At 51.5% G+C, this 16104-nt stretch overlaps 1 protein-coding gene across 4 annotated transcripts in view; it reads right to left on the bottom strand.

Annotated features, from left to right (window-relative positions):
• NDST1 (N-deacetylase and N-sulfotransferase 1) overlaps window positions 1-16104 on the bottom strand; it is a 70993-nt gene that overhangs the window by 28154 nt on the left and 26735 nt on the right. For all 4 annotated transcript variants that reach the window (XM_017515013.2, XM_017515016.2, XM_017515014.2 and 1 more), the window contains 2 exons: window positions 7851-8750; window positions 617-1111 (listed from right to left, as the gene is read on the bottom strand). In XM_017515013.2, coding sequence (XP_017370502.1) covers window positions 617-1111; window positions 7851-8363 — 1008 coding nt within the window. In that variant the 5' untranslated portion in view covers window positions 8364-8750. The remainder of the gene's footprint in view (window positions 1-616; window positions 1112-7850; window positions 8751-16104) is intronic.

Genomic DNA, 16104 nt, shown 5'->3' with positions numbered 1-16104 from the left:
TCTTGTCACCCAGGCTGGAACTGCAATGGCACAAATGTGGCTCACTGCAACCTCCACCGCCCAGGTTCAAGTGATTCTCCTTCCTCAGCCTCCCAAGTATTTGAGACTACTGGAGCGCACCGCCACGACCAGCTAATTTTTGTATTTTTAGTAGAAATAGGGTTTCATCATGTTCGTCAGGCTGGTCTGGAACTCCTGACCTCGTGATCTGCCCGCCTCGACCTCCCAAAGTGCTGGGATTACAGGCATGAGCCACCGCAACCAGCTTTTTTTGTATTTTTAGTAGAGATGGGGTTTTGCCATGTTGGCCAAGCTGGTCTCAAACTCCTGACCTTAAGTGATCTGCCTGCCTTGGCCTCCCAAAGTGCTGGCATTACAGGCATGAGCCACCATGCCTGGCCAATACCTCAATAAAGTTTTAAATGATACTTGCTTCTACTAAGACAATTAATAAAAACCAAGGCAGCGTAGGAGGCAGAGTGGGACTGTCTTTTAAGGAAATCCTGGCACAGGGGAGACGCAGACAGGGCACACTCACAATGGGGCACCTGAAGGCGGACGCTTGCCAGGCCCCGCCTGCCTTGCCCCTAGCTCGGTCTGGCACCCCCTGCCATACCTTCACGTCCTCCACCTTCATGCGTGTGCCCTCCTTGCCCACGAAGATGTCGTCAATGTCCACGAGGATGTAGCGGTCCAACGGCAGGGAGAGGCGCTTCCCAGTGAGGAAGGCCACGGCGTCCACAAAGACGAGCTTGTGCAGCCAGAAGTTCAGGTTGTTGCCAAACAGCACGCGCTGGATGCCGTCGTGCAGGCCCAGGTCCTGGACCACGGTGGCGTGCAGTGCGGCGTGCAGGCCGGCGTCTGCGCCCAGGTGCGGGATGGACTCGGACGAGCGCGTCTTGGCCAGCAGCACCGGCTCATAGGTCGAGTGGTTCGACTGGAACACGGTCCAGTCCTCGCCGGGCAGCACGCCCTTCTCCACCTCGCTAGGCCGCGTCACGTAGAGCAGTGGGGACTTGGGGTTGATGCTGCAGCCCTTCAGGCCCAGGTTTGAGTGCAGGAACAGGGGGAAGCCCTTGAGCTGTGCGCTCAGCAGGCTGTTCTCATTGGCCTGCAGTCAAGGTGGGGAAGGAGGGGGAATAGAACTGTCACATCCAGAGCCCCAAGGGACACAGGCTCTCACATGTGGACCACAACGGTGGTATCAATATTCACCAACATTCATGGCAGGCTCACCACCCTAGCCCTGCACCCCACCCTGTACAATAATATACTCACAAACCCACATGACTCACTTACCAAAGCCAGGCACGAGGTGCTGTGCACTTCGAAGACAGGAATGTTGGTAATCCTCCAGTGACCCCACGATGGAGGCACTGCTCTCATACCCATTTTACACATGAGGAGACAGAGGCCTAAGAGGCTAAACCACACAGAGGAAAATCTAGCAGTTGAGAACCTGAATCCTGCTAGACTGCCTGACTTTTGGCAAGTTATATCACCTCTCTGTGCCTCAGTTTCCTCTGCTGTAAAATGTGGCTAAGAACAGCAAGTAACTCTAGTGGTGGTAGAGGATGATCAGTATCAATACTGGCAAAGTGCTCAGAACAGGGCCTGTGACATGAACAGAAGCTGCTCATTCAGTCCTCATATCAGCCTGGTTACCCCACTTCACAGGTGTGAAAACTGAGGCTTAGAGGGGCACGCTGCCCTCAGTAGCACAGTGGTTGGGAGGAGCTATGAATCACTGCCAAGAGGTCTAGCCCTGGCACCCACACACCTCACCACCAAGCATGGTTGCCTGGGGTTTCCAAACTGGCTCTGGCCACACCACCTTTTCTTCAGGAGACATCTTACATGGATGACAATGCAGATGCTGAAAGAGGGGGTTTCTGCCGGGGGTGCTCCATACACCCCTAGCACCCTGGAGGCCACTCCCTCACAGGAATCCAGCTATGGTGCCTGCCCAGTCACTGCTTCAGTGATGAAGTCTCTGCCTCCCTTCTCTCAAGGCATGCAGCTGCCCAGCTCCCTGGGAGTCTGAAGACAATGCCCCAGTTCCCTCTTCCCTAGGCCCACAGCCCCTGTTCCTTCATGGCCTTCCTCACCCTCCCAGCCACCTGCCCCTCAATATGGTATAATTTGTCCCTGTTCCTGTTACAGTTCCCTTCTATCTTCTCCACCTGACAAACTCCTGCTCATACTTCAAAACCCAAGGCATATACCGTCTTCTCTGCACTGGCCTCCCTGGGACCACGTTAAGGCCTGGGCTGCAGCATTTCTCACCCCGGCTGTAATATTATATTTTCTGCATTCTATCTCCCACCAGCCTGCAACCCCTTAAGGCCAGGGGCTATGATGTTTTACCTTTGGACCCCTGGTGCCCAGCCTGATACCCAGCAGGAACACACATAATTTAATGCAGAACTGGATTTTTAAAAGGAATAAAAGAGGAACAGCCAGCTTTCCAGTACCTGGCATATGATAGATGCTCAATGCAGGTTTCATCAGTTCATTCCACAACTTTCACTGTGTCAGGCACTGTTCTAAGTGCCAGTGATACAGTAAGAAAAAAAAAAAAAAGGCATTGCACCTGCTCTCATGAACCTTAAAATCAAAGAGGAAAGAGAGACATTCACCAAAATCACAGGAATAAATATAAAACTTCAGTGTGGCACATGCTACACAGAGGAAGGAGGCTCATGTCTCCTGGAGAAAGAGGAGGTCTCCTTCAGAAAGGGACTTTTGAGCTAACATTAAAAAAAAAAAAGCCGGGCACGGCAGCTCACACCTGTAATCCCAGTACTTGGGGAGGCTGAGGCAGGCAGATCACAAGGTCAGGAGTTCGAGACCAGCCTGACCAACACGATGAAACCCCATGTCTACTAAAAATACAAAAATTAGCCAGGCATGGTGGCGGGTGCCTGTAATCCCATCTACTCAGGAGGTTGAGGCAAGAGAATTGCTAGAACCCGGAAGGTGGAGGTTGCAGTGAGCCAAGATCGCACCACTGCACTCCAGCCTGGGTGACAGAGCGAGACTCCATCTCAAAAAAAATAAAATAAAAATGAAGAACAAACAAGCACAACAAGGGGAAAGGTAGAGGCCAAGAATAGTAAGTGCAAAGACCCTGAAGTAGGACAGGCCTCAGCGTGATCGAGGAATAGCAAGAAGGCAGCACAGTGACCAAGAGGGAACCGATGAGATGAGGCAGTGAGGTCGGGCAGGAGCCAGAACTGCAGGAGGCTGGAGGCTTGAAGTGGCAGCAGAAGCCCTCAAAGCCTGCATCAAAGGGTTCTGAAGCCTAGGAAGACAGGGTCCAATTTGCATTTTAAAAAGATCCCTGTGGCTGCTGCGAGGAATATGAATGGGGCGGGACAAAGCAAAATGAGTTTGGATGGGGAAACAGGGTCTGGCGTGTGTTTAAGGGCGGGGCGAGGAGAGGGGCTCCTGGAGCACTCGCAGGGGTGCACAGGTCAATGGCGGGTGGATGGGGGAACTGCTCGGCTGAGCCTGTGCCTGCTGCAGAGCTGCAATTGTCCAGAAGAGTGCCTTCTACTCACTTCCTCATTCTCAAAAAGGCTCTGCAGGGTCCTGGCCTCATAAACCACATTAAGTAGCCTGCATGTGATTCTCTAAGCATCAAGAGTACCTCCCCACCCTGTCCTGCGCCAGCCTCGTGTGCTGAGGCCCAGTGCACAGGGCTGTCTTAGGAGTCGTGAGCAGCCTGGAGCTGGGGAGACGGCTCTGACCAAGGATAGGAACTACTTGGGTTGTGTGGGGACAGAAGTGGTAGGGAACGGAGACATTTCAGGCCTTGTCCATCACCTGCTGAGGCCTGGGATGCCACACTGGACCACGGGTGCTGAGGGATCCCATTTCAAAGTCCCGACCCTGAGCTGACTGCCAGGCACTGGCCGCTCAGTCAGCTGCCCAGCCGTCGAGGAAGGGAGGACGCCAAGTCACTGATGGCCTACCCATTGGCAATGAAAGGAACCAGCCAGGAAGGGAATGGAGGGCCCCAGCAAGGAGAGGCTGGCCCCACTGCAGGCCTCACCTCATAGCAGTGGAAATCCCTCTTGCTCCTCACCACTCAGTACCCACTCTGGAGACACCAAATCTTCCAGTGGGGTCCCCCAGCAGAGGGAGGAAGAGCCCTGATTTGGGAATGCAGAGGTGGAGGCCGAGCACAGACCTCACCATTAAAGAGGAGACTTTGGGCATCCCACATCTGCTCTCTGGGCCTCAGGCTCCTTGTCAGTCTGTTTGATCTTATATTACCTCCTGTGGCTGGGTTAGGAACAACAAGCTTGACCATCAGATCTTGGCTCCACGACTTACCACAGGTTGAGCATCCCTCATCTGAAAATCCAAAATGCTCCAAAGTCCAAAACTTTTTGAGCACCCATGTGACCCCCAAAGGTCATGCTCAAAGGAAATGCTTATTGCAGCATTCTGGATTTCAGATTTTCAGATTAAGGATGCTCAACTGGTAAGTAGAATGGTAAGCCAGGCCTGCCCTGGCTACCCCAAGGCCCCACACAAGAGGAGACACAAGAATTTTGGCCAGGCAAGGTGGCTCTCACCTATAATCCCAACACTTTGGGAGGCCGAGGCAGGCGGAATACCTGAAGTCAGGAGCTCAAGACCAGCCTGACTAACATGGGGAAACCATGTCTCCACTAAAAATACAAAAACTAACCCAGCATAGTGGTGGGCACCTGTAATCCTAGCTACTCAGGAGGCTGAGGCAGGAGAATCACTTGAACCCGGGAGGTGGAGATTGCAGTGAGCTGAGATCACACCACTGCACTCCAGCCAGGGCAACAGAGTGAGACTCCATCTCAAAAAACAAACAAACAAAAAAAAGAATGCAAGCATTCTACAATTTGAGACACTTCTGGTCCCCAGCATTTCAGACAAGGGGCATTCAACTATGTCACACTGAATAAGCCATTTAACTTTTTAAAACTCAGGTCCTTATCTAAAGTACCTACTTCACAGGATAGCTGTGAGAATTCAACATGAAAATGCCTGCAAAGCCCTGAGCTCAGTGTCTGACACTCAGTTAGTGCTCAATGAAAGAGGTCAGGTAGCCCTTGCCAGGCCTCTGCCAGGGTGTGATTAGCCCCAGGCTGCCCGGAATTTCAAGGTTGAGGCATGACAGTGCCAGGAACTAGGGACCCAGATGAGGATGACCCTATTCCCACTCTCCAGAATCTCAGAGGGGCACAGATTGGTCAGGGCCACAAGACAGACACAGTGCTATCACCGCTGTGTTTGCTGAACCTGGAGATGAAAAAGCATGATAGCTGCCATCTATTGAGTGGTTCCGGTACCAGGCAATGGGCTCAGTGCTTCCCACCCACAGTCTTGTTTTCAATACAGACCAGTGAGGCGGGAGCTGTAATTAGCCCCACTGTGCAGATGAGTTGAGCATTTTGTCCAAAGTCACTCTGTTTCTAAGTGATAGACAGATCTGAACCTGTCTGGACTTTTAAGTCCCGGCTCTCACACTGCCCTGGGAATCCGGCATCAATGGGAACTGGAAAATGAGTCTGCAGATCCCTGGAGCCCACAAACACTCCCCACTTGGCAAGCCCAACACACAGCAGGGAAGCAGGGCTTGCAGAAAGAGTGCAAGGATGTGCCTTGACCACCAGGGGGCATGCATTTGAGCAGAAAACCACAGGCCTCTGCTCAAAATCAAGGACAGTCTTGTCTTAGGCAACAGGGTAGGAAGAGCACCAAGACCTAGAATTGTCACCGGCCCCACGGTGAGACTCTGAGCATGTCCCCACCCCTCCCTGCGCTTCCTGTTCACCTTCTGCAGAGCAAGGAATTGAGGTCAGACAGCACCCAAGCTCCACTGTATCTGTTGTTTCCAATGACCACAGCCCACTGCCTGGTCCCCAGAGACTGTAGGAGCTCTGTGCACTGGATGTGGCCTCTGGTGCCACTTCTCCTGAATAAATGGTATGTGAGGCTCCTGGACTCATCACACAGTGGCTACGACTAAAGCCTCTGGGGCCAGACTGTCTGAGTTCAAGTCCCAGATCTATACTCATTAGAGGCGTAGGCTTGGACACACTGCTCAGCCTTTATTTGCCTCAGTTTCCTCCTATCTTAAATCAAGCTGCTAGCCACCTGCCTTGGAGGATGGTTTATTAGTGTGAAGTGCGTGAATCTGCATAACACATGTAGACAGGTGCATGGCACTGAATGAGCACTCAATAAACGTCAGCCATCCTGACGTTTTTCAGGCCTGGGGCTCTGAATAAAACTTAATGAAGTTCATGGCAGGAAAGGGTGCAGAGTCCAAGAGAAAAGAGAAAAACAGACAATGGAGACAGTCTGACTTGATGTCATTGTAAAGCCATAAACCAGGCCAGCGTTCCCCTGAGGGTGCTCTGTGGAAAAAAGGGTTTTGTGATCAAGCCAGTGGAGAACAAATCTCCTGGCTGCTCTACTGCAGGACTTCTAAGGGCCTTCAAATTCTTGGGTCACAATAGAGCTTTGAGTGGCAGAGCTTCCTGCTGTATTAGTGTGTGAAAGAGCACGCCAGGAGAAACCCTCCAGTAGACAGGGCCCGGTACACAAGTTCACCAGGAAGGGCTGGCACAAACGAGCACCCACTGGTGGACACGGGCCACTTCTGACCTATCTCCTGTTCCTCCTCTCCTGGCTCACACCAAGCAAGAGGCTGCTTTAAGACTTGTGCACTTCCTGTCCCTTCTTCCTGCAAGGCTCTTTGCACAGAAAGCCACATGGCACCTCCCCTCACTTCAGGTCACTTTATCAAAGATGACTCCTAAAATAATGTCAAGCTCCCACCCCCACTACCCTGTGTCCTTTCCCTGTTTTGTTTCTTTTTGTACTGACCACACCTGCCCCATCCGATGTTTATTTGCTCACTGCCTGTCACCCACCCACTCCCCCAGCACTAAAATGCCAGCTCTATGACAGCAGGGACTTTATCCACTTCGATCACTGCTAGCAGAACCGCGAACACTTGAGTGCTCAGTAAATATTTGTTGAATGAAGGGACAAATTCCCTGCCACCCCCAAAGCATCAACTAGAGTCCCAGCTAGTGTCTGCTTTCATCTTGCAGGTCAGAGTTCTCTGAGCACAGCCTCTAGATCACCCACCCAGTATTCCCAACCTCCCTCCACCAAGAACAGATTCTCTGGGACACCCTTTCTGCAAGGACCCCAATCCCAGCAGTCATTCTGGGAGCCCCATAAAGCCCAGAGCAGCTCCCCATCTGCCCAGTGGGATTTCATTCCCCTCTTTCTCCTCATGCAAAATGGGTCTGGGTCAGGAGGTACATTTACGGCATACTCCACCACCACCAAGAGGAAAGAGCATAGAATAGAGAGCCCAAACTGTCTATGTCAAGGTTCAAATCTCAGCTTCTCCACTAACAGGCTGCATAACCTTACATAAGTAACTTAACCCCTGGAGGCTTAGTTTGCTCATCTGAAAAATGGGTGCACAGGTCCTTCCTTGAGGACATTGCCTTGACAGGTTTTGGGGCACCTAACAGAGCATGCCCCTCCGACTTCACACCTATCCCTGTGGCCTCCTTCAGGCAAACACCTGCTGTGTGCTGGACCCCATGCAACCCAGGTGATCCCCCTGGCAGACTCCCCTAATACTTACAGAGCACTTGCCAGGCAGCGGGCACTGCATGCTCCCAATGCGTTACATATACTCGCCCATTTCACCCTCCCAACCCTAGGAGGCGAGTGCTACCATTACACTCGTTTCACAGATGAGAAGTCAGGCACTGAGCTACGAGTCTAGAGAGGGGGCTCTGAACTGCTCAGGGGCCCTGCTTCCTGTGTACCTTGAAGAAGCCAATGATGCCCACGCCGTAAGCCACACAGTACTTGTCCAGCAGCTCCCGGTTCCAGGCGTCCAGGTTGACGTACTTGAGGATGTTCTCATAGATGATGAGGGCGAAGCGGCCACGGCCCTTGTCGGTGAGCGTGGGCATGTCACCCTTGCCTGGCGCGATCTCTGTGCGGTATTTGAAGCGGCTGGACTCCAGGATGGCCACTACCTCCTGGCCCAGTTGTGAGTAGAGGCTCTCCACAAAGACCAGCACCAACGGGTCCGTGCGGGAAGGGGTGGCTGCCTGCACAGGCTTGAGTGGCAGCAGGCGACTAGGGGCCACGGGCGGTGGGTCCCCGCAGTCAGGCTCCGGGGCATCCGCCGAGGGCTCCAGGCCTCGCTTCCAGCCATATAGGTAGTAGGCCGAGATGAAGACGCTGAACAGGCAGAAGATGAACAGCAGGAAAAGGATAGCCTGCGGGGACACGTGCCGACACAGCCTCCGGAGGCACGCCAGGGCAGGCATCCTGGCCTCCGAGACCTTGGCCACCGGAGGCCTGGCCTGCCCTGGCTACCCCAAGGCCCCACACAAGAGGAGACACAAGAATCGTCCACCAAGCAACAAATTCACAGAGACTTAGGAAGCGAGGCCCTCAGGGGGCACTGGGAGTGGAGGATCTGGGCCCCCAGTCCCTCCTCCCAGCCAGGGGCGCAGTCCACAGGCTGGTCACGCTCCTTCCTTCCTCCACGCCCCTTTATGTCACCATGGCAAACCCCCGCGTGGTCCTGTGCAGAGCAGAAGTGCCCCAGGGCGTCAGGGCCTTCTGGGGGTGCGGGGCAGCAGGCCAGAGGACACTGGGCAGGCCCGGCAGTGCAGCATGCCGCTCACTCCGTGGGGCCCACGGGGCTAAGGCTGTGGAGAGTGGAGAGAACAGGAGCGTCAGAGGCTGGACTTCAGGGCTCAGCTAACTGTGGACACACGGGAGCTGACGAGGAGTGCCCAGGTGCAAGCATGGCTGGCGAACCAAGGTTATGTGATTTGGAGCAAGCGCTTTAATATTGCCAAGCCTCAGTTTCCCCATTTGTAAAATGGGGCAGACAATAAATACTACGAACCCATCTCACAGGGGGTGGGAGGATTAATTCAACAACGTTTATAAATGACTTAGAGCAGTACCTAGCACATGGTATCTACAAATGGGAGTTGCTATTTTTGATCATTATCAAAGTCCAAGACTAGGCCAAGAAAAATCCAGGAGCAACAGGGATGAGGAGAGATGATGAGCATGTGCCCAGCCTGGGAACCAGAGGTAGAGTTCTAAATCACGACCACATACCACACCCTGACCATATTCCATTCCCTCCCTAACCCGTTGCTCTCTTTGAATGAGCCCAGCAGCCCCATCTGATGGATGAAAAGACTGAGTCTGTCTCGGAGGAATGAAGACTCAGAATGAAGCCAAGCCAGGATTCATCAGCAGGCTGTGGGGCATGTGTGCCTTGGCGGTGTGAGAGGGCCCCAGGTGACCATGACACCTCTCAAGCATCAGTGAGCTCATCTGTGCCACCAGCACCCCTGCAGCTCATGGCTGTAGCTGAGTGTTAAGTAAATGTATCTGAGGAGCTTGCCACAAGAAACATGGCAGCTGTCATATTTGCCTGTAATGCAACCAGGCATCTCTCATCCTTGGAGTACACATCCACAGGTGCAAACAGCAGCCCAGGACAATAGGTGACCAAACAGCCTGCCTGAGAATCACTATCCTGCCACAGGATGGGGAAGCCTCCCCTGCCCTGGGCCTTCTATCCACCCAGGCAGTCAGAATTCTGTGTTCCAGCCTCCCCACCACCCTGAACTCCCCCTACCCAGGCCATGCCTCCTGCACTCAACTCACTAGAAAGAGTTAATGAAGACCCACATACATGACACAAAGGCCCCAATTCCCTCATCCCAATCAGCAACCCCACACACAGCCAGCCCTCCGTCTCCCTCAAATAGTAATGAAGCCACAAGAAGTGAGATTTCCCAGCAACCCAAGGAGCAACTTTCTATCAGTCACAGCAGCTCGAAACTAGGAGAGTTGCCCAGGTCTAGAAGGAAAGCGTAAAAGCCAGGGCTAAGGAGACCAGGGGGAATTCGGGGCTTGGGCCCAGCCTAGGGCTGGGTGGGAAGGTGAAGATCTTTGAAACCCCTTCCAGCTCCAAGACTATGTGATGTGCTCATCATGGGAACAGCATGTCCCAGACCAAACAGTTGCATTTCCAGGAATTTATCCTAGAGGTATTATTACAGAAGTGGGTAAAGACTTCTCCACAAGAATACAAATCCTAGCGCTGCTTATAACAGCAAATGCCAAACAATGGGGGATTGTATTTAGGAATTAAAACACAAGGGCCAGGCACAGTGGCCATGCCTGTAATCCCAGCACTTTGGGAGGCCAAGGTGGGTGGATCATTTGAGGTCAGGAGTTCAAGACCAGCGTGGGAAACATGGCGAAACCCCATCTATATTAAAAATACAAAAACTAATTGGGTGTGGTGGCATGCACCTGCAGTCCCAGCTACTCAGGAGGCTGAGGCAGGGGAATCACTTGAGCCTGGGAGGCAGAGGTTGCAGTGAGCTAAGATCACGCCACTGTATTCCAGCCTGGGTGACAGAGGGAGACTCCATCTCAAAAAAAAAAAAAAAAAGAAAGAAAAAAAGAAATTATAATACAAGAGTGCATTGAAATCCTAGGCAGACATTTACCTTATGTTGAAGAAGGACAAGTACTGACATAGAAATATAATTACCATATATATTGTCAAAGTAAAAAAGTTTATAAACAGTTTGTACGCATGGTCATAATTTTGTTAAACATTTTTGTGCATAGGGTAGAAACTGGTGCTAAATGAAAATGAAAAGCAGCATTAACAGTGATTATCTCTGGGTGATTTTTATTTCTGCTTTTTGTTTGTGAAATGAAGAGGTGACTGGGACAACAGGTCTGGTCTCAGCTCTGCCATGATGCACTGTGTGACCCCCTCTGGGCTTCCTGTATGTTAGACAGGGGTTGGGGCAGGTGATCTCTTCGGGTTCCTTCACCTCTGATATTCTATATTTCAATGCCCCCTATGTGCCAGTCCCCTGAGGAACCAGGGGCCGCCAAGAAAATGGGCATCTGCAGTGCCGGGGGTAAGTGTGACAGGTGGGGATGGGAGGGGTGTTTGGCAGAGCTCAGGGGTCCTTAACTCTCTGGCAGTGGGAAGGAGGGAATGGGGAAGGCTTCCTGGAAGAGGATACTTAAGCTAACCAGAACAAGAAGTAAGGGTTGGCCAGGGGTGGATAGAGGGAATGGCACATGCCACAGCTTGGAGATAAGAGCATGTGTGGCACTTTTCAAGGACTTCCTGCAATTCTAGCTGAGAGCAGGGCAAGAAGGAGCAGGTGTTCTGGGCAGAGCCAGGAAGGCTGGGGTGACTGGTCCTGTTTACACTCAGGGTACCCGGGTGTCCCATTTACCACTGATAAGGGCAGCCTGTGGCCACAGCCCAACACCACCCCTTGGCCTAGGGCCAGGACAGAAGCACAGTGGATAGGAGGTGGTGATGCCCTGATAGTGTGCTGCCCACATTGGCCATCCAACCCCACAGAAGCGGAGGAGAGCAGCCGCCAGCCACTCCTCACAGGCCTGAGCACTGCGGTCAGTGACCCTCTATCAGATTAACAACCTTTCAGAGTGTTAATGATGCAGCCCAGAGTCTCCGGAATGTGGGAGTCATGAACCCCTGTGGGAATCTGACATTTTTCAGACATAAAAAATATGCACATTTAAAAAATGCACATGGTTGCCAGAAGTTGGGGGTTGAGAGTATGAATCAGTGGAGCAAAGAGAATTTTTCTGGCAGTGGAACTACTGTGCATGAGATGACGATGGTGGATACAAGTCGTTATACATTTGTCCAAACCACAGAATGTACAACGCCAGGAGTGAACCCTAAACTATGGACTCTGGGCGATAATGATGTGGCAATACAGGGTCATCTGTTGCAACAAATTTACCACTGTGGGTCAGGCACAGTGGCTCACACCTGCAGTCCCTTGACCTTGGGAGGTCGAGGCAAGTGGATCACTTGAGGCCAGGAGCTCAAGACCAGCTGGGCAATATAGCAAGATCCCCTTCTCTACAAGAAAAAAAAAAAAATGAGCCAGGTATCAGAGCATGTACCTGTAGTCACCACTACTCAGGAGGCTGAGGCAGGAGGATCACTTGGGCCCATGAGGTCAAGGCTACAGTGGGCCATGATTGCGCCACTGCATTCCAGCCTGAGTGACAGAGTGAGACCCCATCTCAAAAAAAAAGAAAAGTACCACTCTGGTGGGGGATGCTGATAATGGGGGAAGCTGTGTATATGTGCAGGGGAAGAGGGCATATGGGGAATCTCTGTACCTTCCTTTCTGTACCTTCCTTTCTATTTTGCTGTGAATCTAAAACTAAAAATCTAAACAATAAAGCCATACACACACGTTAGAAATGTCATGATGGTGTTGATGGCTCACACCTGTAATCCCAGCACTTTGGGAGGCTGAGGTGGGTGGATCACTTGAACCTGGGAGGCAGAAGCTACAGTGAGGCACTACGGCACCACTATCCTCCAGCCTGGGCAATAGAGCAAGACTCCATCTCAAAATAAAGAAAATATCACAATGATATCAAAGAATTCAGAGCCTCCTCGCCACCCATCCAGAGGCCTGAAGTACTAGATTAATGGAGCCTTTAGTCTGCACATGGGTTACACGTGTAGACTAAAGCCAAGTGGCTTTGGTTCAAACCCAAGCTCTACCACCTAGTAGCTGTGTAATCTTGGGAAAGTTATTTAACTTCGCAGTGCCTCAGTTTCCTAGCATGTAAAACAGAAATTCTACCTACTGTCCAAGGTTGTAAACATTAAATAAGTTGGTACATAAGATGCTCAGAATCATGTCTGGCACACAGCTGCTGTTATCACGCACCCCTGTTGCTGATTTAACACACTTTCGACAATCCCTCACGATGTGGATCACAGTTTAGCTCACGAAGCACTTTCAAGCTCATCCCTCTCTTGAGAGTCTCTGACAGCCCTAAGGCTCAGGCAGGGGAGGGCAGCTCACTTCACAGAGGGCACGAGGCACACTTATTACACAGAAAGCCAGGCAGCCAAGGCTGCTGTCCTCCTCTCACAGCATGGCTGAAAAGAATCCCTAACTTTGGAGGCTATGGCCCTTCCTGGGAGCTGGCTGGCTGCCTGGATAGAAGCCAGGAAGCTAAACATAAGGCCATGGCAAAACCCATGCCAGAGAGCAAGGTAGCCTCTGTCCTCCAAGAAGGCCCAATACCCTGAGGCGGGGGCAGGCGAGGGGAAGCCAGTTGCTTTGTAGCAAAGTGCTGGCCACTCAGCCTGCTAGCAAAGGGGGCTTTCAGCACAAGCCCCCCTGCAACCCACTCAGAGGCTGCCACCCACCACCCAAGGCCCTCCTCACCCGCCTGCACTCCAGAGCTCCCGTGGCTCAAGGGGTAAAGAACTAAGGGGCTTCTAATCCCCCTGGAGCCACAAAGGCCTCAAGGACAGCTGGGGCTGAGACCTTAATGACCCCTACCACCCTGGGCCTGCTGGGCCTCGCAAATATCATCAGCAGTTTCCCCTAAATTCCAGCCTCACCCAGCCAGTCACCAATCTCAGGCAAGCATCGAGGCCTTTGCTGATGAAATTCCCCTTGCCTGGAATGCCTCTCCCATCCCTTGGGACACTTACTCATCTTTCAAGATCTCGGTTCCAAAGTCATCACCCCTCTGAAGTCATCTCGAACCACTGCCCCCTCTCCCACTCCTAAGTCTCATTCCTCAGGCTCCCGCCTCATCCTGCTCCATGGTACAAAGGCTGAAAACCAGGACCCTGGAGCCCAAACGAAACACAGATTGTGCTCTTTGGCTTGCACGGCATTTTTCTTTAATTTAGGATTAGTTAGCAACATTTTTAAATCAGGAGATTTTACATAAAAGTCAGAGCTTCTAACTTTTCTCTAAAGAGGACACGTTCTGGTGACACTGGGCACGCATCCTCACTGGCCACCATCAGCTTAGGCATTTAGAGTGCCAGCCTCAATGGGCCGTGTGTCCTGCAGTTAACACCATCAGCCTCTCTATGTACAGTCTCACAGCCAACCTCCTCCCCCATTTGGCTTCCTGCCCAGCCCCTGGGTGCACCTGAGCATACGGTCTGTGCAGAGTAAACGGGGGCATTCCTATACATGGCTCTACATCCTGTAGCCTGCAGATCTGTGGGGCAGGACCAGGGCTTACTGACCTCTGCACAGGCCCTCGATGACAACCAGCACACAGAGGTCCTTGGCACAAAACAGTGTCCTTTCTTCCTCCTCCCCCCATGCCCGGGTGCCACTCAAGGACAGGAACCAAGTCTGATTCATTGTGGAATCTCCCACTTTTCCCAGAGTCAGATCCTTATTGAATACTCGGGATATAAATGAATGAGCAGCTGTTATTATTTCCAATTTACAGATAGGAGACAAAGACTTCAAGGTGAAGTGACTTGCCAGTCACGTGGAAACCACCAAATCTTGACTCATATGGGTTTCCTTCCTGACTTTGAGTTTAGCCTTTCATTCCTCCATGAAACCCAGGGGTTTCTACAATAAAAATAACACCTACGACAGTATAATTATCATTATGAATGCTGACACCATGCCTTCAGCATATACTATGAGCCTGGCACTGTGCTAAGCACTTTTTTTTTTTTTTTCCTACAGAGTCTCACTCTGTCGCCCAGGCTGGAGTGCGATGGTGCAATCTTGGCTCACTGCAACCTCCTCCTCCTGAGTTCAAGTGATTCTCCTGCCTCAGCCTCCCCAGAAGGTGAGACTATAGGCGCGTGCCACCACACCTGGCTAATTTTTTATTTTTAGTAGAGACAGGGTTTTACCATGTGTGGCCAGGCTGGTCTCGAACCCCTGACCTCAGGTATCTGCCCACCTTGGCCTCCCAAAGTGTTGGGATAACAAGTGTAACCCATATATATATACATATACACACATATATATATACACATATACATATATATATACATACACATATATATACATACACATATATATACATATACATATATATATATACATTTTTTTTCTTTTTTGAGATGGAGTCTCACTGTGTCACCCAGGCTGCAGTGCAATGGCACAATCTTGGCTCACTACAACCTCCACCTCCCAGGTTCAAGCAATTCTCCCACCTCAGCCTCCCACATAGCTGGGATTACAGGCACCCACCATCATGCCTGGCTAATTTTTGTAGAGATGGAGTTTTGCCACGTTGGCCAGGCTGGTCTTGAACTCTTGACCTCAGATGATCCACCCATCTTGGCTTCCCAAAGTACTGGGATTATAGGTGTAAGCCACTACACCTGGCCAGCACTTTTTATATCTTATTTCATTTAATCCTTACAACTAATATTGTTATCCACATTAACAGTTGAATAAAATGAGACTCAGAGAGGTTAAGTCACTTGCCCCACATCACACAACTAGTCAGTGGCAGAGCTGAAATGTGAACCCAGACCCCATGGGAGGGAGATAACTTCAGAGCCTGCAAAAGAACCTTGGTTTGAGGTAGGCAGGGGCATGAGGGGAACCTCAGCCACAAAGGCCAGTGGCCCACAGCCCTCAGCCAGGCTCCCACTGCACTCTCCTAGTCCTAGTCCCAGCTTTCCCTGCCAAGGTGCTGGGGATAATGAATGAGATGCTCTGGTTGTCATGGAGATGCCATGGCAACGCGGCACTTTCGGGAAATACCACGGTAACCGTGGCCACTGCTCTGGAGTTGAAGTCACTCTCTATCTAACATCCCCACCTGAAAATACTCCCCAAGACCCTAAGGAGAAAAGGCGCAGAGGTACAAGGGCCTTCTTATAGGAGCAAGCTGTCCAGAGACTGGGGCCAGGGAAAGGGGTCCAGATTGGACCTGAGAAGAATGGGTGGGCTCCCAGGATGAGAATAAGAGCTCCATAAGAGCAGGTATGGAGACTGAGCAAGCCGTGCCTTTCATGGTGAATTATGCCCTATAACCCGACTCACATGTACACAGTCCCTACTGTGCGCCAGCAGGCCTCCTGAGAAGAGCTGTGCACACCTTCTATTTCAGTCTAGCAGCAACAGTGCGTGTCGCAGTTAAAGGCCCAGATTGGAGCTAGCCTGCCTGGGCTTGAATCTTTGAATCTTTTCTTTTTTTTTTTTTTTT

The sequence above is a fragment of the Cebus imitator genome, unplaced genomic scaffold (genome assembly GCF_001604975.1).
Source record: "Cebus imitator isolate Cc_AM_T3 unplaced genomic scaffold, Cebus_imitator-1.0 Scaffold540, whole genome shotgun sequence".
Lineage (NCBI taxonomy): Eukaryota > Metazoa > Chordata > Mammalia > Primates > Cebidae > Cebus > Cebus imitator.
The sequence above is the reverse complement of the archived record's forward strand: the minus strand, read 5'-3'. Positions and strand labels throughout refer to the sequence as shown.